A 26,188-nucleotide genomic window follows, 5' to 3' on the forward strand; every position below is an offset into this window, starting at 1 on the left:
CCTGTGTGTTGAGCTCTCTGTTTTAGCTACAGAGTGAGGCATCTCACTTCTGTTCCATCTTTGTTGGGAGTCGCACATGCTCAGTAGCTAGGTAAGGACTACTAGCCAGTCAGAAGCAGAGTATGAGGGCGTGCCACGCTAGCAGCTAGGCGAGCATTATAACGTGTGTTACAAAGTGACCACGTTTGTCTCTGAAGTAAAGGCTGGACTATAATAGAGCTGTTTGGAGCAGTTTGTGAACAGTGTTTTCTGTTTGAGATGGTAAGTCCCTTTGGGGTGGACTTTGGTCTTTTTCACTTTGTAAAGCTATAACGTGCACAAAAAAAAGATATATAACACAATAAAGGAAAGGGGAAAAGCCAAAAAGCATAATATGAGCACTTGAAGACTTCTTGTATAAGTCAAAATATAACAGCTTAATATATATAAAAGCTTCTGGAACTAAAGACAAATGTGTACACAGCTACGACAGCTACAAATGTAAGGGAAACACTTCTACACACAAACTTCTCCTGTTAAATATAAATAGTGTTAAGTGTTGTGAGCCCTCTTGTGTGGTATCTGTAAGGTTTAGCTTAAGATGAAGTATCCACACAAAACAGTAGCAAATGGGAGATTTTTAAACTCCGATCCTGCAACATACATACTTGTGACCGTTTTTTTCTGTTTCGATGTTGCTTCGAGCACCCATCACTTATACAGAAATCTAAGGCCGATAGCTCAAAGTCATACGTCTTTAAACACTGGATGGCAGCATCAGATTAATGCATGTACATCCCATGCCTGTCAAGTTGACTCCAAACTGTAGATTGGAGTCGTGCTCAGGAACTCTCTATTTTACTCTGTCCGTTACAGAACACGTGTCTGGATTGCAGCTGAAAGCGTCTTAAGTCCGGAGGGGCAGCCAGTGTCCGAGCCCTTCAAAGAACCTCCGTACGCTCATGACGTAGAAGTCGACGTTGTGAGTGAAGTCGGTGCAAATGTTGGAGTAGGTGTCCACCAGAGTGCAGTAGAGGGCGGTCCCGCCTATGCTGATCACCACGGTAACCAGACACAGCAGCAGCAGGATCAGGCAGGAATCTCCACCTGCCTCATCTACAAGTAAGACATGGACACATGTAATGTAACCTTGGTCCGGGAACATTCCCCATGTTTGATAGAAATGTTTGCACAGCAGGTGAGTTCAACTGTACCTTGTTCAACGCCGTCCTCTGGCTCACTGAAGCGGACTTTGCGTTTGGAGTTCTGTTTAGTAACAATGTCGTTTGGGGGAGGCAATCCATCCAGCGATGCTCTCCTCCTCTTCAGAATGGAGACCAGGCCCTCTGGGGAGGAACTCTGAAAGAGATGCAGAAACAAGATTAATGACCACTAATGTTTTCCTCTTCTTTTTATATATACGTTTTTTTGGGGTCACTCTACCCAGAACCTGATAGGCGGACGTTTTTGTAAAAATACGATTGTGAAACGATTGTGTCATAACCATGCGACTTTCTGTCGCATAGTAGACAAATTACCGTACACTACAGGAGAAGCTCGCAGGCAGTTTCGACTTACATTAGCTGTTTAAGTTTAATTACTAACGTTAACTAGCATTTTAGTTAGCAATAATTAGCCTGTGTCTATGTTATCTCCTTACATATACCTACGCTCTCCGTCTCTGCAAGATTGCGAATGATTGAGATTTCTCTTTGCACAGCTACCAGAAGACTTACAACTTTCAGACAGGCTGCTCATGTTACATCTACGGCTCAGTTTGCAGCTGCGCAGTAACGCTCAGCCATCACCGGAAAAGTGCTTCTAATATCCTTCACTGGTCTCCGTAGAAAACAACGGCGTCACGTTGTCCATTTATTTTACTGTCTATGGTAAAGTGTGATGAGTGTTTACAACAGTTTGGTTAATAATTGTATCAGTCATCTAATTATTTCTTACATATACTGTAAATCTGACTAATTTGCTTTAAAACCTACTTCTGAACCTGACATTTGGACCTATTTTTAGCAATGTCCAAGTTGTAATAAACCATAGTTCTACTGTGAGTAATTGAATAACAATCATTTACAATATGAAGTTGTGTTTTTTTTAATATATATATATATATATATATAAATTTGGCATGGATGTATTTGGTGTTCTGTGTTCTCCGTTATCATCATCATTATAACAAATTAAATAAATTCACTTCTGAAAACCCTTGTCAACAAAACAGTGCCATACTTTTGGCCAATGGTCTCCTTGGGTGAAAATAAAATCTACTAAAAATCATCAATTGAGGTTGGTCAATAAAAGTTGTAAGACTAGTAATCCTCTTTTTTTTTTTTCTTAACTGTAGTTGCAAAATATTTCACAAATGCATAGGCTACTGTAAACCAAGCACTGTGGTGGTCTGAGACCATGTAACTGTGAGATTTGACTCAAACTAAAGACATTTGTCGCATGTCACAACTGTGACGACCCCTCCCAATCTGCCTGCCCGTCATGATCTGCTCCTTTGTCTGCAGGTACTGGGAGTGGGCGGGTAGGTGTAGCTGGGAGGGTCGTCTGTACCTGGCCATCTGGACCTGGCTTACAGAAGGCATAAAAGACTGCCCTCCTGGGAGTCTCACTCTCTCTCAGCTGGTCCTACTGCATCCAGCCACCATTTTGTTCTTTGTTTGGTTTGTTGCACCTTACAACACAGATCACACCATTCACTCATCCACACATGGCAAACACGACTGATGTCTTCTACATTTACACACCCCACTATTGCATTTATGTTGAGTTAATTAGTGTTATTAGTCTATTTAGTTAAATAAACTACTTTTTGACTAATTTATCTGTGTGTGACCTCCCTTTTGTTGCCGGCCTTGAGCCAGACAGTAACACAACTAATAGCACAGTTGAACACCTTGTTTTAAACAAGGACGGTTATACCACAGAATAGAATGTAAAATGAAATCCATCACTAAACATAAGCAGTGGCAGGGAGTGAACAGGCTCCATCAGCAGATATAATGTGAAACCTTCTGTATGTGTGGTATTAAGTCAACACAACAGACGGCCGGAGGCAAGTTAACACAGAGCTGCAGAAGCACAGGTGCACCAACACTCTGTGCTGGAGAATGTTTAACTGCAGTTACACTGTACGGTCAACAGAGGTCAGTAATCATAACCTAACCCTAACCCACGCTAATGAAAACATTTTGACCTGATGCTAATCTGTAAACACACCACAGAGCTGTCAGGCGCATCTGCTGCCATAATATATAGGTCAGTTACTTTTCCTGAGGTCAGTGGGTCAATAGTGTGGCCAATATTGCAGTAGTCATCGCATTCAGTCAAGTCTGTATAGAGGCACATTAGCTCGAATCAGGATTTTCTGTGTTACCACTGAGGACATTGTGATGTCAAAGTGCTCATATTATGCTCATTTTCAGGTTCATAATTGCATTTAGAGGTTGTACCAGAATAGGTTTACATGGTTTAATTCTTTAAAAAAAACACCATATATTTGTTGTACTGCACACTGCTGCAGCTCCTCTCTTCACCCTGTGTGTTGAGCTCTCTGTTTTAGCTACAGAGTGAGGCATCTTTGTTGGGAGTCGCACATGCTCAGTAGCTAGGTAAGGACTACTAGCCAGTCAGAAGCAGAGTATGAGGGTGTGCCACGCTAGCAGCTAGGCGAGCATTATAACGTGTGTTACAAAGTGACCACGTTTGTCTCTGAAGTAAAGGCTGGACTACAATAGAGCTGTTTGGAGCAGTTAGTGAACAGTGTTTTCTGTTGGAGATGGTAAGTCCCTTTGGGGTGGAGTTTGGGCTTTTCACTTTGTAAACCTATAACATGCACAAAAAAGATATATAACACAATAAAGGAAAGGGAAAAAGCAAAAAAGCATAATATGAGGACTTGAAGACTTCTTGTATAAGTCAAAATATAACAGCTTAATATATATAAAAGCTTCTGGAACTAAAGACAAATGTGTACACAGCTACGACAGCTAGCTTTGGGCTTTTTCACTTTGTAAACCTATAACATGCACAAAAGAGATATATAACATAATAATAATAATTAATAATAATAATTAGGGAAAAAGCCAAAAAAGCATAATATGAGCACTTTAAAGGGAAATACTGCATGGTTTGAGACCATGCAGTTTATTTACGTGCGAGACAACATTACAAGTTTCACATTAAATACACAAAATATAAACATACAAAATACATTAACGAATCTATGTTTCCATAGTCACCATTCCTAGAGCCATGCCGATAAAAATCCATCGAATATCATGCCACATTTACAGGGAGCCGGCAAAAACAAAATACATGTATTTATTCCAGCACTGGGCATTTATTTTCTGAATAAGTTGTCTGGTGACACAAATTGTGTTTTTATAAAGTGACTGAAATGGAGAAAAGGGGAGAAATGTAAACTTGCTTAGTACGAAACAAACAAACTCAACGACCCTCATGGAATTTGACTCAACCATTTTCACTGCAAAGTAAAGGAGTCCCACCCATGCCCCACCCAGCCGATCCTCCCCCTGGGTTACATAAGAGCCATGAACCTGATCCCATCAATGCCAAGCCTTCAGCCTGCACTGCTTATTTGGAATAGCTCTGATTTCATCTCCACCTCTAGGAAGGACTAAACCCCATCAGCTTGGTGTTTGAGCCAGAACATGGTGCCTTGGCTCATGCTCAGAAATCTAGCACATTTGGCAGGGTAAACATCCCAAGTGTCAGGCTACACCAGTGAGCATGGGTGGAGGTTTTTTGAACATAGAAAAGTTGGCGATGATCTCAAAAAAAGGACAACAGGGTTCATTGATGGGAGTGTCCCAGCAAAGACAAAGAGCTGAGAGAATAGAACTTCAGTCTGACTTTCTGCAGGCAGAAAGTATAATAGACAGTAAAAACAGCAGAGATTTAGAGAGAGGGAGGAAGGAAGGAGAGATACATGCAGAAGATGATACATGGATGGTGAGGAGAAAGGAAAGAAGCCAGGAAGGAAAGATGAGAAAGATCAAGAGAAGGATTCAGCAGGACAGGAAAAGATTGTTAAACCCTTCCTGTATTCATCACCACAGCTCTCTTTTATACATTCTGTTTTGTCCGACTAAAATGCACCTCCTCTGGTTATGATAATCAGATGTAAAGGCAGACAAATAAAGTATATGTATGTTTAAAAAGTGTAATCCTACCCCCTCTGTGTGGGACAGCTTGGCCAGGTCCTTGTCTGAAGCCTGGGGGACTCCTGTTGGCCACTCCACCTTCACCTCCTCCTCCGGCGTCTCCTCACACGGCTCCTCCTCCTCCTCCTCCTCCTCCTCTTCTACTTCCTGTCCTTCCTCATACGTCTCTTCTTCTCTTTCCTCCTCCTCCTCCCGTTCCTCCTGAGGGCCTGTCTTAGCTAAGGGAAGCTCTGACTCCGAGTTCATGCTTTGCTCTTGTTCCTCATCTCGCTGTGTGGTTTCAGGCTTGTTGACTGGCATGTGGGAGAAACACAGTAGATTGGTTATTGATTATGGATTATTGCTTAAGCCTTACTTTATGTGAATTTAACAGTGCATGGATACAGAGGTCCTGTGTAGCTTAATGTGTCCATGAGTTGTAGCAAGTCTGAAAAACCTACCAGTTTATTACATGCAAGTCTTTTCCTTTGTCTAAATAAAGAACTGACATGATAAAAAGAGGTGCATTTTCCAGTCCAGTTTTATAGTCCTGCTCAACAAAACGTAGATACGTTAGAAAAGTTTATAAGTGGCGATAAGATTGTTTGTGTCACCAATTTGTGTGTGTGTGTGTGTGTGTGTGTGTGTGTGTGTGTGTGTGTGTGTATATATACATGTGTATATATGTATGTATATATATGTGTATATATATATACACACATGTGTATATATGTATATATATATATACATACATATATATATATATGTATATATGTATATATATACATATATATATATATATATATATATATATATATATACATGTGTATATATGTATATATATATATATATATGTGTATGCATTCATAAAGAGGATAAAGGCTGATAATGAATTGATGTTTGGAACTTCATAGGGCTGAGGAGCACAGCATGCCAGATGTTGCACAATATTTTGCGCATTCATTTAAGAAACTGTTCAGCGCTCCATTTTTAAAACAGATATATTGTACTTTTGTACTATTGACTGTTTGCAGTACTTGCTTTTATCTTACCTTACTTTGTTTATTGCTAACCTACTTGGCAATAAACCTGTTTCTGAACCAGATTTCTGATTCTGATATTGCTCAATCCTACCCTTTGGTCCAGACTGAAATATCTCAACAACTATTGGAGTGATTGCCATGACATTTTCTACAGATATTCATAGTCCCCAGAGGATGAATCCTAATGACTCGGTGAACCCCTGACTATTCATCTAGCGCCACCAGCAGGGTTTTATTTTTATTTTTTTATTTTTTCGATTATTTGTGGGCATTTCCGCCTTTAATGGATAGGAAAGCTGAGATATGAAAGGAGAGAGAGGGGGGGGGGGAAGACATGCAGGAAAACCGTCACAGGTCGGACTCGAACCCTGGACCTTCTGCGTCGAGGAATAAACCTCTACATATGTGCGCCCGCTCTACCAACTGAGCTAACCGGCCACAGCAGGGTTTTTTAATATTTTTTATTTTAATTTTTTTTGTAAATGTCTCCACAACTGTAAAATGGATTGCCATGAGATTAAACATTCTATTATTACATCTATTAAACATTAGTAAACATTCATGTCCATCTCTGGATGAATTGTAATCTTTTCACCAAGCGCTCTCATCATGTCAACATTGTATTTACTAATGACATTCACACCAGCCTCAGCTAAACGTTCTGCTTAGTGCTAATGCAAGCATGCTAACAAGCTAACGTAAGAAGGTGAACATGGTACACCTGTTTAGCATCTGTATTGTAGCATTGCCATTGTGAGCATGCTAGCATGCAGTTAGCATTTAGCTCAAAGCAGAGCTTGGTACTGTATAAACAGTAGCACGTGTTTACCTTTGTCATGACAGGCTTGTAGTGTCTCATTCGTGCTCGGAGTGTCTGTCAGCGTTGCATTCTGCGTGTTCTGTTGAATAAAACATGGTTAACAATGATTTTTCGTGTAGGGAAAAGTCTGAAATTGAGATCAATATAGAGAGGGAAGGTTGACATGTCTTACCTGTTCCACACTGATGGATGGTCTGAGTGATACCCCAAAGAGGAACACAAAGGAAAGCCAAGACAGAGGAAGACCAAGAGAGGTACAGAAATGTCATACAAGGTTAATGGTGTTACTAAATATTTTAAAAAGCCAAAATATTATTCAGGCCTATGTTATCCAAAATGAAATCCACCTGCATCAAATGACTGTGGGCTGCAATACCATACCAGAGAGTCCCAGGATAGGTGGGAGACAACAGCGTCTGGCATGCAGACTTGTGGTATTCATCTGTCTTATGGAAATCACTATCCTGCGGAAATCGTCTAAGAAATATTGATTTACCCAAATAATTCCCATGTGAGTCCATATCATCAGTGCATCTTCATGTATTATCAATTTGTTGCACTCTTCAGCGTGTCCACGTGGGAGACCAATAGTCTGTCACTGTGTGAGCAGCGTAGTGTCAATTACAGTAAAGCAAAATGGCCGCTAAAAGGTTTCTGTCCAACAGTGCTAAAAGTAATGGGAGGAAATGGCCTGAGAGGAATGTGATTAAGAAGCAGAGCTTTTTATATAGTGGAAGTTTGTGCTTGTGCTGAGATGTGGGAAACGTCAAAGACATAGCGTTCCTACACGTATCTTTAATGACAAAGAAATGCTGTAGTGTGTAGTATTGAGGCTCAATACAAGACAAAAAAAGGCTGTTTATGAATTCAGGTTTCGGTCTGCTTCGGATGATACATGTTATGTTGATGGCTTGTGGAATACCTGAGGTGTGTCCTGCAGATCTGGCTCAGGGTCTCGATGTGTTTCTGACTGATGCTGTCTGTCTCAGCGGGCAAACTCCTTTCATCGTTCTTCTTCTCTTTCCACTGGCTCTCTGGGAACACATGTGGAGTACAGGTGCGCACAAAATAAATGCACATATCCATTTTTTTTCTCTAAATATTGAACAGACTTACATTTAGGTTTTTGATCACGAATAACGTTGGAGTCATTTTCATTGAAGGACCAGATGGGATGAAAAAAAATGAAATAACATAGTCCCAGGCTGGGGAATGTTTTTTACATTAATGTGTGAGTTTGGTACAATTAATGTGTTACATTCAGAGCTTAATTTATAAATCAGGACATCCTGGAACACAGAAAGGGGTCTGAAGGCGGGTCAGGGGGGAGAGAAAGTCACAAACGCATGAAAAATCCACAGACCCTGGAGCACATTGGACAAGGCTAGGTGCTGGCTGCTAAAACTACAACTAAACTAAACTGTCATTAAAGCAAAGTGTTATTTGTTTACATGTATTAATCAGAGCATTCACAAAAAATCATTCAAAATCAGCAGGGGGAGGCGCGTAGAAACAGCTGTTTACACCAGTTTGCCGCTCTCTTTCTCGTTATCGAGAGGGGTCGCGAACACCAACCTCATTATTCTGGGGGGGGCGGGGGGAGGTCACGACTCGAAAAGGTTGAGAACCACTGCACTAAAGGGTGGACAAATTGCCACAGGTGTGTGTGTCTACAGTTTCTTTGACCATGAGTCGGTGTTTGAGTAAGTGGTTTTAATTTGAGAACCCTATTTTGAGAATCTGAGTACCTAGTTTTGTTATGATGTAAAATAAAGGGATTGACATATCCAACTTAAAGTTTCAGCTTATGAATGGTCATTGGGTGACAACATAGGATCCAAAGAGTTTTTTTTAATTTATTTTTAGGCTTTTCTGCATTTAATTTGACAGGACAGCTAGGTGAGAAAGGGGAGAGAGGGGGGGAGAGGCATGCAGGAAATTGTCACAGGTCAGATTCGAACCCTGGACCTCTGCGTCGAGGCATAAACCTCTCAGTATATGTGCGCCTGCTCTACCCACTGAACCAACCCGGCCACGGATCCAAAGAGGTTTTTTTTATTTATTTTTTTATTTTGGGCTTTTCCACATTTAATTTGACAGGACAGCTAGGTGAGAAAGGGGGGAAAACATGCAAGAAATTGTCACAGGTCAGATTCGAACCCTGGACCTCTGCGTCGAGGCATAAACCTCTCAGTATATGTGCGCCTGCTCTACCCACTCTGAGCCAACCCGGCCACGGATCCAAAGAGTTTTTAAAGCACGCCATCTACACCGGAGCCCAGCGTACAATACCACCCTAAAAACAAATGTGCGCCAACAGATAATGTTTAATAGAGGGAAGAAACAGATGCATGCAGTACCCCAGTTATCCTGCAAGGCGGCGAGGTTGGAGAGCAGACGTTGGTGGTAAAGCTTCTCCAGCTGGAGGAACTGGATGGCCCACTGGTCTGGTAGCATCGGTAGTTAAAGACACTAACTGAGACTTTCAATCAAAACGTCTCTCTCTGAGTTATTTCTGTAAAAACACTGGCTTTTATTCACCAGCAGACATATAATGGCAAAAACAGGGATTGTTCCTTACTGATATAACTGAGATTATCAATCGTTAAAGACAAGATACATAATATAATGTAGGTTACGTTAAATGACACCACAATCAATTCATTCTTGCAAGCATACAGTATACTTGAATTTAGGAGACTGATGAGTCATTGTGGTGCACACAGCATGCACCTTTTAATAACTAATAAACCAAAATCAATACAAAACACAAGGGCGGCAAAGTAAATGGAACAGAGCCTCAGGTGACCTAGAGGTTAGAAAGATCCTTATAATGAAAAAGGTAATTAGATGAGTGAAACACGGCCTGCTCACTCATTTTATGTCAGTCTGGGTAATAGCATCAGCTAAACATGTCAAAAGGAAAAGGACCGCAACACTTATCATATATAGCATCAAGGCTAAAGGCAGAGGAAATGACCCATTAGCCGAGATAAATAGGAGTGTAGTTAGTCAGAGAGCGAGAGGATGGATTGAGACGGTGCCATACATACTTTTTTCCGAAAATAAAAAAACAAGGCAGCAAAGGAATATACTTTCAGTATATCAATGAATTAAAATACACATTCTGTTGTAGTTTGGGATTTGTTACTGAAGTGAAGTACTTTATACTTTATATTTTGGGTCATGTAATGGAACCTGTTTTTGCTGTGATAATAGATTACGTAACATGTTTCAGTGTCCACGTTATGATCATATATAATAGAAACATAAGACAAAAGGAACATCAAAGCAATATCAACAAAAGCCATAACCGCAACATCAAAACTAGAATGGACCTCTGCCAAGGCCTATGGTGCATTCACCTGCTCCGCGGACCATTTCCCAGTTTGGGAACTCATTCTTCCGACTTCTGTGTTCATGAGCTTTAAATGGTAATGTGGAAACAACATGGACGCTACAAAGAAGATGTTGTCGTATTGTATTGCTCAGAGTGTTTAAACAAGTTGATAGACATCTACAGTAGCCTACAGTGCACTGCCCCGCTCCTTCTCGGATTACTTTGGACTTGCCCCCTGCTGACAGACAAACCAACCAACAAACAGACAAACCAAGCCAAAAACATAACCTCCTTGGCGGAGATAATAAATGAATCCTCCCTACACATACATAACGCCTTCTTAACTTTCTCTCTGCCCTCACACATACACATGTAAACACACACTGTCCTCCTTGCGGCTGAGAGCTGTTGCCAGACCAACAGCACAAACCAAGCCAGAGGAAACTACTCCTACAAGCCTTCAGGGCTTTCAGCCAAAGTGTGGGGAACACCCAGTTACCGGGAGACAAATGAACAGATAGAAAACAACAACAACGAGACAATGTCGTGGCTTACAGAAAGATAGACATCAAACCTGAGACAAAAGATGAACGACAGAAGCTTTTGGCCCTCTGACATATTATGTTTTAACATTTGTTGTTGCTTGTTGCCATTTTAAATATCTGAATAGTATTACTTTTGTTCCTACAGGGTCACATGTTGGCCTTCATCAGACCAACACAGGCCTCTAATAAAAGAAAGCCCCAAATATGCTCCACCTGAGGACCCTCACCATAGGCAAACCCACTTTTCAACCAAATGAGATAGAAACACTTACTCCATAGAGAGGATATCACACTCTTACGTTTTTTTTAAATCGTGGCATGTGCCAGTCTGGCTCCGTCACGAAAAATACTTGTGACTGGCATGGGCGTAAATTTCATCTAACAGTTGGGGGAGGACAATAAACATGACATTTCTCAAGAGCAATTTTTGAAGGGGACACAAATAATACAGCTAAAATTGTACTTGTACAGGATATGGGTAACGTTAGTTGTGAAACTCCAGTAAGAAGGCTGGCAAGCGATTTTATTCATTTTAAACATCGGATGAAGTGATTCTTTTCTCTAATACAGATTATGCTTAACTGAGAACTGAAAACCCTAGCAAGCAAGCTAGCTAACTAACTAGCATTTTCTGTAACCAGTGAAAGCATGTTGGGTGGAATTAGCAAGCTAGCTAACGTTAACTAGCTAACGATCCAACAAGCTACCAAACAAGCTAGATAACGTTATAACCGCTAACATAGAGGATTCATGGAAAAAAATTTTGTCATGACTAATTTATTAAGGACACAGTGAAAATAATCACTTCACCCGATTTTTAAAGTGAATCAAATAGCCTTGTCTACTTACTGGAGTTGCACAACTAACCTTAAGTTACTGAAGTGATTCAAACTTTGTTCTCTCTCCCACCCAGCCAGCGCTGTCTCTCTTCACAACGCAGCTCCCACCGAACGAACCAAACCACTGAGGTAAGGAATTGTTTTACTACATACACAATTATTTCAATTAGATATTATTACATTTTTAAAATACACAGCATGTTTTTTAATGATTTTTTAGGGGGCTCAGATTGGGTAGGTCTTGACCCCCCCTGCGATTTACACCTATGACTGGCAAATGTCACAATACATAAAAGTAGAACAAAATGAGGTCACTGATGAGGTCATTGTGCATATGAAAGGATACAGTCCTCTTTGAGCGAGTAGGCCTCTGCGATCTGAAAAAAAAAAGAACTGATTAGACAGGCGGTTGATTCCCACCCAAGTTCACACAGTGCAGTGTACAGAATTGTACATCATCTGTGTGACTCTGTCACAAGCGTTTAGGTGAGAAACATCGCCTTTAACCCATGAAGCATCAAAGCACACGGTGACTGAAAAATGATTAAGTCAAACACTAATTAGGCTGTCCGACCAAAATGTTTTTGTTTGAAATTCACCAAATTCCATCGAAGATGAAGATCACATGACAGTCATACCGAGATGCAGAGCCAAGGAGACACACTGTGGGACATAAAGTCACATGCAAATAATTATGGATTAACGTGTCTCCGTGGGCTTTTTTTCCCATCCACTTTATACCTTCCTCTGCACAACCAGAAGACTATATGACTTAGTAAATCTAGAGATGGGGAGGTTTCACCTCGTCAGATGTTCTTCTGTTATTCCATGATAGCAGGTAGTTTTAGGGCTGCAATAGTTTTAACTTTATTTTTATTTATTTATTTTTAACATTATTTTTATAGGACAGCTGAAGACATGAAAGGGGAGAGAGAGGGGGAATGACATGCAGCAAAGGACCGCAGGTCGGAGTCGAACCCGCGGCTGCTGCGTTGAGGGGTAAACTTCTATTCATGGGCGCGCACTCTACCAGGTGAGCTACCCAGGAGCCTGAATAATTTTAACTTTTAATATTATCAATTAATCTGGTGACTATTTTCTAGATTTTCTAGCCCAAATGATTAAGGTAAATTGTATAAAATGCATATTATCAAGTTCCCTGAGTGGAATGTGACTGAATAAGATTGTTTGTTTAATTAGTCCCAAACCCCAAGATATTTAAAGTACTATCATCTATGCATATATCATATACATCTGTACCTCCCCAGTGGCCTGTATTTCTTGAATATTTCTAAATTTAAACTATCCCTTTGGCAATCTGGTTGTGATATGAACTTGTGTATGCTGTATGTGTCAGCATTTCTGTGAAGTTGTTGCTGTCAGTGCCTACCGGTGATAAATAAACAGAAGCCCTGTTACCTTCAGGCTCAGGCTGCATTTACATATTCACACAAACTCATTTTGAATGGGGGTATTGTGTTTAGCCTGCTACGGGGGTTGCCGCATGAAGGAGCCGGAAAAAAAAGTGCAAGCAAACCGAAAAGTTAAGACCAATTCAACTTTTGGAGAAACGCAACCCGATGTCACGCTTTGGGTGGCAGGAGCTCAGTGAGTAGGGAGTTGGGTTAGGAACCGGAGGGTTGCTGGTTCAAGTCCCCATATGGACCAAAGTATGGTGGTGGACTGGTAGCTGGAGAGGTGCCAGTTCACCTCCTGGGCACTGCCAAGGTGCTCTTGAGCAAGGCACCGAATCCCCCAAGCGCCTTTCCATGGGCAGCCTCCTCACTCTGACATCTCTCCATGAGTGCATGTATAGATACTGAGCATGTGTGTGTAATTCAGGCCTGTGTGTAATAACAACAGAGTGAAAACATTGTAATTTCCCCTTGTGGGATTAATAAAGTATGTATTATTATTATTATTATTATTATTAGCCTGCGATCAGGCTTGTCAGTGTGTTTTGAGGCGGTGTGTGAGAGTCCTGTACAGTAAACAGGGAACATCACTGCCTCTATCGCTGCCACAAGAAAGTTTTAAAACACTATGAGGGTAAAAAACGATTTTTCACAATGTTTCCTGCAACTCTTTCTCCGTGAAATGAAGCTGCCCACCAAGTGTGGCCTGAAATGTCGAGATCTGTAAACGCTCTAACGGAGAATACTAATTGCAAAGTATAACGTCTACTTGTGCTTTATTGGGGGGGGTTAAAGAACACAACAGGATGTCACACAAATGGGCCATTTAAGTGACACTCCCTGCGCCACACAACCCTGCGGCAAATCGCCAGCTCGCTTTCATTGGTCTGAACGAGCCCTCAGTGAGAAAACAGACCATTTATTTACTCAGTAAGAAGACTGTCTGCCAAATTCCAGTTTGAGTTTCAGATGCATTGAGTGTTATTTGAGTGTTAGTATGCATAACAATCATTTTTGTTTTTGAACAATAACGATGTTTTTTCTCTAAGTGCATGACACCCTGTATATTTGTTGGAACAGACGTGACATCCACAGATTTGAAAAATAAAAATAAGTCGGAACTTTTAACATACTAGGCACGGACAGATTATGAGACAATGCAGCACAGACATGTAACATGATTTTGGGGTATCTTTAGTATTTAACAAATGAATGAATTTAGGCCATGAAATATTTAGCACACAAGAAAAGCAGGTGCTAGCACATATGACCAAATATGGACCTTCATGTCTTATAGAGTATGAGAGACACTGACCATGTTTCTGTTAAATGTGGGCCTGTACAGCGTAGCGTAACTCACACCAAATTCCTTGTATTTGCAGTGTATATAAGATCATGCATGACTCTTACAATCTAACACGTCATGCAACTGCTTTGGCCAACGGAATATGAACCGGATTGGACTGCACCTGCATTGCTTCTCCTTTCTTTTCTTAGTATTTGAGAAGAAGAAAAAAAAACGCTTTTGCTCCATGATTAGTGGAGCTGGCAGTGAAGCTAAAAAAACCCGCCAAGCTTCTCAAGGTGCTGGCATAGCTGAGACAAATGAATCCTATTGTCTTTGTGTTGTTAGGAGATTGTGATCTACAAATTATAGTATTGCACGACAGTCCGCTGTCTTCATGCCGTGATCCTTTTCAACTACACGCAGAGACTGAACCATACTATATTTATCACACTTATCACACTAATTAGCATGTCTGTTTGAACACCATAATTGTGATCTGAGGGAGTGGAGGCGGTACGAGAGAGCATATTAGACACGGGAAACAAAAGAGCATAGGGTTGCCAGCTCAAGTCCCTGCACCTGCATTGTAGAACAGTTGCATAAATGTTCTTTTATGCTTCAGTAACAGGGAACGTTTTAGTTTTTCAGACGGCTGACCTTATTTAAATCATAAACCATCAGTGCATTTACATGCTGAGGAAACCTAGCAAGCTATATTAATACGTTTAAGAAACACCAGCTCAGGGATTTATTATATTTGTCCCAGCTAGCTAACAAGAGAAAGCAGAGACTTCGTAATAAAGTCACACGGGAGTAAGGATACAGAGACTCACAAACAGATGTTTATGCATACACACCCACAGATGAAGCCATTCTGTCTGACTAAATGAAGACACACATTCCCTCTGGATTTGGGAGGAAAAAAAAAACGCTTCCCATCCCATTATCTCTCGAACGTTCACCTACACACACATACACAGACACACACCTGGTGCAGGGAGTGTGGCAGCAGTGTGTAGTCACTGTTTTCTCTGAGGGACTGCAGGGAGGCCAGCAGCTCTGGGCTGGGGCCCGGCCGTTCATCTCTGGAGACACTTCCTAGAAACACAAAACGCAAACAAATGCTTCAGTGATGTTACGGTACAGCCTTGATGTATAAATTCTGCTCTTTGCTGTGGTGTCTCTGCACTGCATGTCTCAGTGGTTTATGTAATCCATCTGTGATAGAAATGTTAACCTAATGGTATGAAAATATACACTTTCCCTTATAACTTAAAGGGGCACGCCACCTATTTACACTATGACAGTCAGTTTACTCGCCATCAGGAGTATTACTCCTGATGGCAAGCTGTAAATACATTTACAGGTGTAAAATATCTTTACTTTGGAAGAGCTTTGACACGTCTCAGAAAATAACCCTGATGATGTCACTTGGAGGTGTGGAGTTTGAAAGACTTGGATACTTACCAGACAATAAAGTCTAACAAAGAGATGCTATTGGTTGCATTATGGGAAATGTAGGATCCAGCATTTCTTGGAGCTTGAGTCAGGATATCTTAGTATCTCGATATCTGCTGCATCAGTTTTGATCATTCTTCTTTAATCTTTAATATAGTCTTTTGGAGATTAAAAAAGTAAAAAAGTTTTTTTTTCAATACTAAATCACTGTATAAAAGCATTCCACAAGGAAGGTTTGCCAGACCTTCCTCTACAGCGCTGCGGAGAAGGGTCTGGCTAGTCCACATCGCATTCCAGGATGGGAGAGAAACGTGCTCTGGTTTATTGCCATTTCTCTAAACCAATCTCAATCATCTTGGGCGGTGCTAAGCGCCGGACGAAGCAACGGTGCCACTGCAAAATAGCCTCGGGAAGGAACTTGTTTTGGTGAAACGTGTGTACGTTTAAAGATTGTTTTAGTCGTGCAACAGAAAACTCAGATTGGACAGATAGTCTAGCTAGCTGTCTGGATTTACCCTGCAGAGATCTGAGGAGCAGTTAACCATAGTCCTCACAAATCCAAATTGGCAGTTTTAAATGCCAACAAAAAGAAAGCGAAAGGTAACCGAAATGTGGGACATCCGCCTTCAATATAGACTATTACAACACTGATAGTGTGTGTGTGTGTGTGTGTGTGTGTGTGTGTGTGTGTGTGTGTGTGTGTGTGTGTGTGTGTGTGTGTGTGTGTGTGTGTCATCACAGCCCCAGAAGACTTGATGTTAAAGCTACCTGACAAACAGGCTGTTGGCTCAGCAGGTTGCCAATCGGTGAAAGCCTGTCAACCCCTCGCCTGCAGCCGTTACTCTAACAATTAGTCACTATTAACTGTAGCTGTATAGTGCAACACTTATGTAGCATATGGCTATCAGCTCCAGCTGTATAGTACAGTACATTGCAAACATCCAGGAGTATTGGCAGTGGCTTAATTACAGCTTAGTATCATCCTGATCATATCTTAAGCTGTTTTTTCCGGCGCGCTTACAGCAGTTTGTGGGAAAACTGTGGTCCACAGACGGATGATAAGATCTGGGTTGTTCTTAAAAGCTTCCAATCAGCAGTTCTCCGAAGAATAACAATAATAATGGTATTGTTCTAATGTGTCTCTCTGCTGTCAGTCTAGGGTCGATTAAAGATGAACTGTCTTTTAGAGGCATTTTAGTGAATGAACTGTGATGTCATTACCCTCCACATTAGCTGATACTGGAAAAAAAAGCAACATTCCCTGAGGTGTACAAACAGCAGTCAATGTATTAGAGATAAAACAAGACAGAAGAAAACAAGAAGTTATTTTACCTGGGGCACTGTCGATGAACACCCCTTCCTCTTTCTGCGTTGTCCCAGTGTCGGGATCTTTCGGCGGGGTGGCGTTCTTGTTCCCCATCACCTCCGTCACTGCAGCAATCTTGTCCTCCAAGTCGACGTTCCCAAAAAGCTTTTCTGAGACCCTCCAGTGGGCCGTGACTGGCTTTTTTTTTTTTTTTTTGTGTGTGCCCTCACTTGAAAAACATGAACTGTTTCTGACTTCTATCTGTGCACTTCCTATGATAGCGATAAGGAAATGACTAAGGAACGTCTATGTTGCTCTAAGTTCCCAGAAAGGATTCAAGGGTGTCTTGAGCACTGGAGAATGAGACTCCGGCAGGTTTGGTTTGTTATCACTCGTGACGGAGCATGTGATTTAATCCTCCTTCGCTTCTCCTGGGTGGTCATGGAAAGGGAGATTTGAAATGTCCACCGTAATCTATGAAGGCTGAGCAGTGGAGGATGATGCTCTCAGATTTGGCAGACTTTCTGCAGTCCTCTGTATGGTTTATTGTGCTTTTCCTCTCCTCTCTTACACGCAGAATTCAGTGTAGCCTCTTTCCTTTTCCCCCAGCGAGCTGTCAAAAAAAAAAAAAGGTACATTTTTAGAAGAGAACATAATGTATGCCTCATGCATTCAGTATGTTCAGAGAAGGAGAGGACACATACTGTAATCAGAGAAAGAAGACAGAGTTGGATGCAAAGAGAAGCAGCATTTCTGGTGAAATGGCAGTTATGTCATTGACTGAAAGGGCTGTCTTTGTGTATAAACCATAACTGCCCATTGAGGCATGGCAGAGTGCTCCATTCTGAATAACTCCTGGGTTGAAAATAACTTCATAGTAGTCTGTGGAGTAGAATAAATAGCAATGAGTGTGTCAGTGCAGACAGGCAGCACACTGTATACTATCAATAATCCATTCTTACACGTTGTTCTACCAGGCAGGTAGGTTTTAGAAGTGAGGGCTAACATTTTTCCAGCATTTCTTACAACATATTATAGGGTTTTACAACTAAAAAGGGGATATATTGTAACATGAAATCCGGGCAACAAAGGGACTGTGTATAGTATCTATTAATGTATTCCCCTCCGACATTTGTGAATGTGATTCATGTTAATTACATAAATTTGCCCCTTTGACAGATGCCGCTTTGTAACCAACAAGACCAAGAGTCTGCAGAAATGCTAGCAGCTCTCTCAAGTTGTACAAGCAGTGCTTTGAGCTAAATGCTAACGGCAGCATGCTAACACGCTTACAATGACAATTCTGCCATGCTGATGGTCAGCGTGTTTACTGTGTCCACCATTTTAGTTTAGCATGTTAACGTGCTAACACTTACTTACAAATAAGCTGACGACGATGGGACAGTCATTCGTTTGGAATTTCTTTATTTATACATCTCCCTAATTTCCGCACGTAAAAAGTTCACTTTCAACCTCGATACACCGCCTCATATATCATATATTGCATGAAGTAGAGTGGTAAATATATGAAGGCAAAAGTCTCCATTTGCAGGCATTTTAGCTGATGTTTTTATCCAATGTCTGGCAACATAAAGATCAAGTTTCTTGCCTAAGGGTAGTTCACAAGGGTTTACCTATGGCTGTTGATAAAAGGTTGACATTATCAGGATGAATGACCTTTTATAGGGCAGTCACTTCAACCGTTAACCAGTCCTGTCACTATAATTATTATAGATATACTAAACACAGTACTGTCAAGGCCTTGACACATTGTCAAGATACGTTTTACCTAAACGTACGATATGTAATTGATTGCCGCTAGGGGTCTCTCAAGCTCAATCTTTTAAGAATGAACATTAGTCTGGGGAGTCTGCTCTGTATTTTCTGCTGCACAAGAGGCGTGATCAACGGGCATAGTTCAAATGACTCTGTACGCAATTGGATAGTCCTTCAACCAATCAGACCAACGATCCGGGTGGCGTAGCAGCGACAGCGGCATCAACGGGTTGCTGCGCTTCGGTGGCCGGCTTGTTGAATGCAAACAAAAAGCTGCTTGGTCGCTTCTCTATCGTCATCGTGTTAAACCCGCCAATAGCTCGTCAGGTGGATAAGCCAGTTTGTGATTGGTTCCCGCAAATTTGTAATGGAAGCAGGATAGATAGACGTACAGGTTTCCAGCCTGAGCTGCAGATCGGGCTGGGTTTACCCAGTCTAGGTCTCTCAATCAAAACCATAACAAAAGATGCAGTTTGGTGACATTGTGAAGTAGCGTGGGATCATGGGAGTTGTTTCTTCACCACCACTGCAGTCATTGCAGACAATTACTCTTACCAGGAGCTGAATAATACGCAGTGGTGTTTTCCTCTTCAAAACAAAGGGATATAATATTTATTTGCTCTGCGAGCAAATCAGCCACTTAGGTCGGCTCAGCTTGTTTCTCTGAAAGCTTTGGATCCATTTCAGACATCTGATGACTAATATCCTTCCTTCCTCTAGTTAAAATATATAGGTAAAAACACCAAGATCTACAAAGTGTATCGTTAAAATGTGGCTTATTACTGGATAAAAAAATCAATTTACAACAGCTTTCTACAAATTGGAGGGCTGACATGCTATAGATAAATATATTTCCGCCTCATGAAACCTACATTTTCAGCTCGAGTGGTCTGAGGGCATGAAAGCTGTGTGATACTATGTGTTCACACAGCATGTTAGCAGTCATGTGAGCGTTGTGAATTCTTCAACATGGAATGTGACACAAAGTACAAACGCTGGGAGCAGCGACTGACTCATAGGTTGTGTAGTATAAAATTAGGATTGATGCAGGGGAGGCTTAAGTTGAAAATCTGTGTAAATTGTACTAAAACACGTGATGACAGATCTGGGCTTGCTTATAGGCTAACGTTACACTGTTTGGTTTCTCCTGTGCATTGCTACTGTATATAAACTTTACTGTTTTATGCATTTCACTTTCTTTTTTTTTAAATCAATAGGCTACTTAGTAACAATCTTCTAGATTCATACCAGTGTTTTGTTGTTGTGTTTAGTTCAGCCAGTTTAATACATTTATCATTACTTAAAGGTGCCGTAGGTAGGATTGTGAAGATCCAGGACTTAGCCAAAAAATGTGAACATCGACAACTTCTCAGTCCCTCCCCCCTTTCCGCTAAAGCCCAAAACAGTCTCCTAAGCCCCTCCCCCCACAAGAGAGAATGAATGCGTGTGCATGAGCAGTGACTGACACGCTGTCTGAAAGTTGTAAGTCTTCTGGTAGCTGTGCCAAGAGAAATCTCAATCATTCCCAATCTTGCAGAGACGGAGAGCGTAGGTATATGTAAGGAGATAACATAGGCACAGGGTAATTATTGCTAACTAAAATGCTAGTTAACATTAGTAATTCAACATAAACAGCTAATGTAAGTAGAAACTGCCTGCGAGCTTCTCCTGTACTGTACGGTAATTCCTCTACTATGCGATAGAAAGTCACGTGGTTATGACACAATCGTTAGCCTATTTTTACAAAAACGTCTGCTACGGAGCCATAACGTGAGATACAAGGTAATGGAGCCTTTTATACATTCTTGTGTTTCTTTAGAAATAAACAATGGACAAATAGAGTCTTTAAACGCTTCAGATGTAAAGTTATTTGCATTTTATTCAAAGTGACGTCAAAATGAATGGCAGTCAATGGAATGCTAACGGCAGGTGAGTGCTTGTTAGCATCAAAATGGCGCCATAGGAGCTACGCTTTGTGAACGCTCGCTTACCCCCTTGGTATATGCTAATTAGCTTAAGATAACTTCTTCTTCTTTTAATGGCGACTTGCAACCAGTCGGAGCATTATCGCCACCTACTGTAACCTTTTGACATATTCTTTACGTTCTTGTTGTTAGTCCAGTTTGTTGCAGATAAGTAGGCTACATATAAACTTTAACACCATCTTTCCGGAGTTATTTGCTAAGGTTGTTTTAATGTCCGTATACTGAATTCCTTCACAGCTAACTGGCTGTTGGCTTCATATTTACAGTAACGTTACAGATATGAGAGTGGTATCGATCTAAGCATAGTTCCAAAAATTGTCTATTCCTTTAAAACCTGCTTGTGACGTTTTCTTTCATTCTTTATAAATGTGGATTGGTTTGATAAATCTTCACTCTATAACTAGGGCTGGGCGATAGGGAGAAAATCAAATATCACGATATTTTTGACCAAATACCTCGATATCGATACCGCAGCGATATTGTAGTGTTGACTATTGGTGCTTTCACAAAATATTTACACAATGAGATTTTTGATAAATAATCATCAGTAATGTGGATATAATGAGTAAGTGGGTAAAGGCAAATAATAGAACAGTTATAACAGTCTGGTAAGTTCAGATAATTACATAACTTTACTGTAATGCAGCCTTTAAAACCAGGAAAAGACAACATGTATGCCATATTACGATATTACGATATCCAAAATCTAAGACGATATCTAGTCTCATATCACGATATCAATATAATATCGATATATTGCCCAGCTCTATCTATAACATGATAAACTGTGTCAAAATTAAAACAGACAGTGGTTCGCCATGGATTAGGCTACTTTACGCAAGTTTCAAATATTATATTTAGTCACAACTGGGCGGAATGAAGTAAAGTTTCTAACGTTATGGTTATAAGAGCACTGGCTGCCTTGGAGGTAAACAAACTTACATTCAGTCCTTGAAAAGGGTGAGCAGCAATGTAATATACCAGCTTTTTGGGTCTTTTTGTTTCTGCCATTGTTTCTACAGTTGGCTGTCCAGTGGTTTCAATGGTTTCAATTCATTCCGTCTGTTCATGAAAATAAATTGTCGCAAAAGTGGGTGGCCGAGTGTCGGCGTGTCTGCACGTGCGCGTGCGTTTTGGAAAAGTGAACACGTGCCTCGGGGGGCGCGTGCAGCTGACGCATCGTGCACTACGAAACCTCGCGCTCAATTCAACGTTATTTCACCTATTAGCTCGCATCAGTTTTCAATTAGTCTTCCTTGTTTTGTGTTACAGCTACTCATCACATGGACGTTAAGACTAGAAAGGCGTTGAGCAAAAGAACAAGAAAAAAACACCACAGCATCTTTCTGAAGTAGGACGAGCTATCGAGTTTGTATCTCCTGTTATTTAGCTGCGACATCCATTTTAAATCCGTTCTCGGGTTGTTTATAGTTTCTTCTGGTAAAGCAGAATAATATCCAAACCTCTCTATGCCAATATTTCACGTACAAGCTAAGTTAACGTCACATAAACACACGGAATACACGGCACAGGACACAGCCTACAGTGGGATGGAGAGATGCACTCACCCTGGATGATGTCTCCCACTTTGCCGTCTGAACATCAACGCCCTGAAACAGCGTCGTGCTGTGTGTCCTTCCTTCTCCGTGTCGGCCCCACAGCAGGATCCACATAAACCTCACTCTGTCATCTGGACGCTTCTTGTTTACGGTCCAATCCGAGGATTTTTTTTTTTTTTTTTTTTTTCAGCTTCCCCTCGTTGCAAAAAAATACATTCTTATATGTCATGCTTATTTATTTATTTAACCATTTGGCGGAGGCTGCCATCTTCTGGCAGATGTGTCACACTGGAGTCCTGGCTGTGTGTCAGCGCGGTTATGTAACAGCAGATGAAGCGGTCAGTTGATGGGCTGATAAACCGTGCGCCGGGAGGAGATGGTGAAAATGTACTTCGTCTTTGCATTGTATTGTTACTATTACATAAGCAGAATAGAAAACTCACGCGAAGTGGTTAGATTTAGTCTATCGGAGAATCACAGTTATGCAAATCAGTGCATCACATACAGCTATTTGATCTTAAAGGAGCACGTTAACACTCACGTAAAAGAGTGCTTTTGGGATTTCAATTCTTCAATATGTACACGAATATCTTTTGATCAGTTATAGTCATTGTTTAGGTAAATGCCAGGAAATACAATGTGTTAAAAATGAAGCACACATGGCCACTAATTCCCTAAGTCAGATGTTTAAATTGTGGATGTTATAGCAATTTTAAAACACATATAGGCTAGTATCACATACCTATCTCTTATATATCTCTCTAGAAATTAGGAAAGCATTAGAAGAATATACCGAATCATTACATCATCCATCAGTTTTAATCAGTTACAGCTTGTGAAGTAATACTGTAAAAATGGGATCTAGGGTGGTACCTTAACACATTTTAAAAAGAATGGCTTTCAAATTACATTTAACAAGCTTACACTATCAGTTGTCACAAGGCTTTTAGTTACATTTGCTGAATAACATTAAGATTCAAAACTTCCTCAGAGGCATAAATGAAATTGGCCTTGTTTTACATTTCAAATGCCTTAAAATGTACAAATGAATAGGACGATTATTTACTTGTGTGAATCTAAATTGATGCAATTGCCACCACCTTGTTTGAACTGGCTGAGGTTAGCCCAATTTGTGTTTCCAAAAGCTGCATGTCAAGTCACCGGGTTTTCTTTTCACATTTAAAATGAATTCACACGCATTATTTAGGTTTAAATGGCCTGTGGATATTCTGCAGGTTTGTTCAGAAGAAGTGCGTGTGTAAGTTTGTGGCATCTATCCCGATTCCCTATTCTCTGAATCTGAACACACACACAGAGCATGAGCTAAAGACTGCGTTTGTGGGACTTGAATTTAGGCTAAACAATGAGGAAGTAGAGCTGAAAGAGAGGAAGGGCAAAGTCAGGGACGGGTGTGTGTGTGTGTGTGTGTGTGTGGGCCGCTTTAGGGCTCAACTGTACTTGCTCTAATTACCTTTCCACTTGCTGCAGACGGCATATAAAGTCATCCTGATGTTACATTGCATCACAACATAACAGGATAATTTTCTCTCTCTTTGCACACACACACACACGCACGCACACACGCACACACACACACACACACACAGACAGACAGACAGACAGACAGACACTGACAGACAAATTAAACAACAATTATGATTTTAATTCTTGCAGATCAAAGGATGCACAGTTTGTCTACGAACAGAAAATAACCGAGAGCTGTGGTCATTTATTAACAGTGACGTACAACATGCTGATTACTAGGATTCACAAAACAGACGTCCAGTGTGTGTGTACACGTACATTTAAATGCATTGATCTAGGTAGAAAACCTAACATTGATTACTATGCATCAGTCCATCCTCTCTTATTGACTCAATGACTTCACAGGGGCTCTTCAGACATGATGACGTAATAATAATAATGTAATTACTCCTCCATTACACTGAGAGCAGAATCCACATTTGTTATTTGGCCTCCAATCATTTACTAATGTGTTCTAGCAGCCAGTTTATTGATCATTAGCCACCCATCCTTCAGTCCTTCACTCATCTTTTCAGACAGCTAAGTCACTTTTTCCACAGCTTACAGAGAAACTGCTTTGGGTGCATTTTTACATTAGTTTCAAAAGATTTGAAATACACACATATATTGTCATAATTGTATTCAGCACCAAAATCTATATACAAAATGGCATATCCCCTTTTGAACACTCATTTGAAAATAACTGTGATGGCTGAACCTCTTACTGTAATCAAAGATGAAGGAAGAGCAACTTTAAGGCAGAGGAATCAGTCCAATAGCCTGAGACTGCTTTAAGTGTTGTGTACTAAATATGATCTGCAAATCAGCAGCAATTTTACCATACAAAAAAAAAAAAGATCACAGAAATATGTATGTAGTGAAATGTTTTCTAAATGATGTAAAGTGACTACTTTTGCTTCAACAGTTGTCTGTGAGCAAAAGAATGCATGTTAAAAAGTCGTAGCTTTCATATTTCGTATGTCGTATTGAGGTATCCCTCAAATCCTCCAGAAAATGTGAAATCAGACCATAGACGAATTAACAAAAATGCTCTTTGAGTAACCCTGTATAAATGTTAAGTATCTATAGTAGTTAGATCCAATATCATGTGAAATTTCTATATCAGGGCTCAGCGACCTTTTTAATATTGAGTGCCATTTTAAAATGTTCTTGTTAAAGGGGCGCTATGCAGTTTTGGCCATTTCTTCGCTGTTTTCTCGCTTTTTGCTGGCAGGTTTCTCTATAGAGCTCCCGCTACAGCTTCGGAATAGATATTTGGCAGCTCCTATGTTTACTTGTATCTGACTCCTCGCTCTGTCAGTCTGCCGTTTCCTCTGTTCCTCCGACAATGCTTTACTAGCTTTCTGCTTCTTTTTTGCCAGCTCAGCCATGACGATAGCGTGAAAAACTCCATCGCTACCTTGTTAGCCGGTTCCTGAATGGGCGTATGTGTGCAGTGCCGTGAAGTTATTCGTTACATCGCGAGACCTGATATCACGCAATACTTCCTGCCTCTGAGGCCGAAAGTTGCAGGGGGGGGTTTCCGCTCACAGGCGCTAGGGGGAAGCGAGACCACCACCATTCAACTCGAAAAAAGTCATATATCCATTCCAATGACTCCGAAGCTGTTCAGTTAAGGTAAATTAAGCTAAAAAAAACCCGGCATAGTTCCCCTTTAATCAGTGTGCCATCATCTACCGAGCCCGCTCAGGCAGTGTTAGTTTGTTTTCCTTGGCGCCACATTCTGTGAAGAAGGCAACAAGTACTAGCCAATCAGAGGCAGAGTAGGGCGGGTTCTGCACCGAATGCGGATGGGGAAAATGTTAATCAAACTGCCGCAAATAACAGGCTGTGCACCTGCAAATGGCTGTGAACGAGGCCATTTGGCATGTGGATTGGAACATTTCCCAAAAACTCTCCTGCACACTTATTGCTAGCGTGCTATTGGTTGAGCTACCGTGTGCCAAAGGTTTGCTGACCCCTGTAGCGTCGAAATATTAAAGCCTTTCCAGAGAACCAATGATGCAGAGTACCTGCACATTTATCACCTTGAAGCAAAAGTCTTATGATCGGATCATCTCTTTGCCAGGAGAGGAAAGGTTACACCATTTGCTCTTCAGCTACACTG

General features: G+C 40.9%; 1 protein-coding gene across 2 annotated transcripts; it reads right to left on the minus strand.

The window, feature by feature from the left end:
• Nucleotides 1-215: 215 nt before the first annotated feature.
• Nucleotides 216-22,745, minus strand: cnstb (consortin, connexin sorting protein b). 2 transcript variants are annotated; one of them, XM_031295456.2, is made up of 11 exons: nucleotides 22,546-22,745; nucleotides 17,243-17,829; nucleotides 15,441-15,550; nucleotides 12,096-12,126; nucleotides 9,386-9,472; nucleotides 7,948-8,059; nucleotides 7,198-7,219; nucleotides 7,035-7,104; nucleotides 5,193-5,476; nucleotides 1,194-1,338; nucleotides 216-1,095 (listed from the first exon to the last, which is right to left on the minus strand). In XM_031295456.2, exons 2-11 carry the CDS (start codon nucleotides 17,328-17,330, stop codon nucleotides 887-889), a joined length of 1,158 nt encoding a protein of 385 aa, XP_031151316.1. In that variant the 5' UTR covers nucleotides 17,331-17,829; nucleotides 22,546-22,745; the 3' UTR covers nucleotides 216-886. The 2 variants fall into 2 exon arrangements, with proteins under 2 accessions (XP_031151316.1, XP_031151317.1); XM_031295457.2 differs by lacking the exon at nucleotides 22,546-22,745 and adding an exon at nucleotides 21,920-22,132.
• Nucleotides 22,746-26,188: the final 3,443 nt, after the last annotated feature.

This window comes from Sander lucioperca, chromosome 9 (assembly GCF_008315115.2).
Source record: "Sander lucioperca isolate FBNREF2018 chromosome 9, SLUC_FBN_1.2, whole genome shotgun sequence".
NCBI lineage: Eukaryota > Metazoa > Chordata > Actinopteri > Perciformes > Percidae > Sander > Sander lucioperca.

Bases quoted from the DNA above. Each gene is read 5' to 3' on its own strand.
- cnstb (XM_031295456.2), bottom strand. From the start codon at position 17,330: ATGGGGAACAAGAACGCCACCCCGCCGAAAGATCCCGACACTGGGACA. The intron at 7,220-7,947 runs GTATTCCACAAG...GGTATCACTCAG, and splicing joins ATCTGCAGGACACACCTCAG to ACCATCCATCAGTGTGGAAC. The intron at 1,339-5,192 runs GTAGGATTACAC...CATCTCTTTCAG, and splicing joins AGCTGTCCCACACAGAGGGG to AGTTCCTCCCCAGAGGGCCT.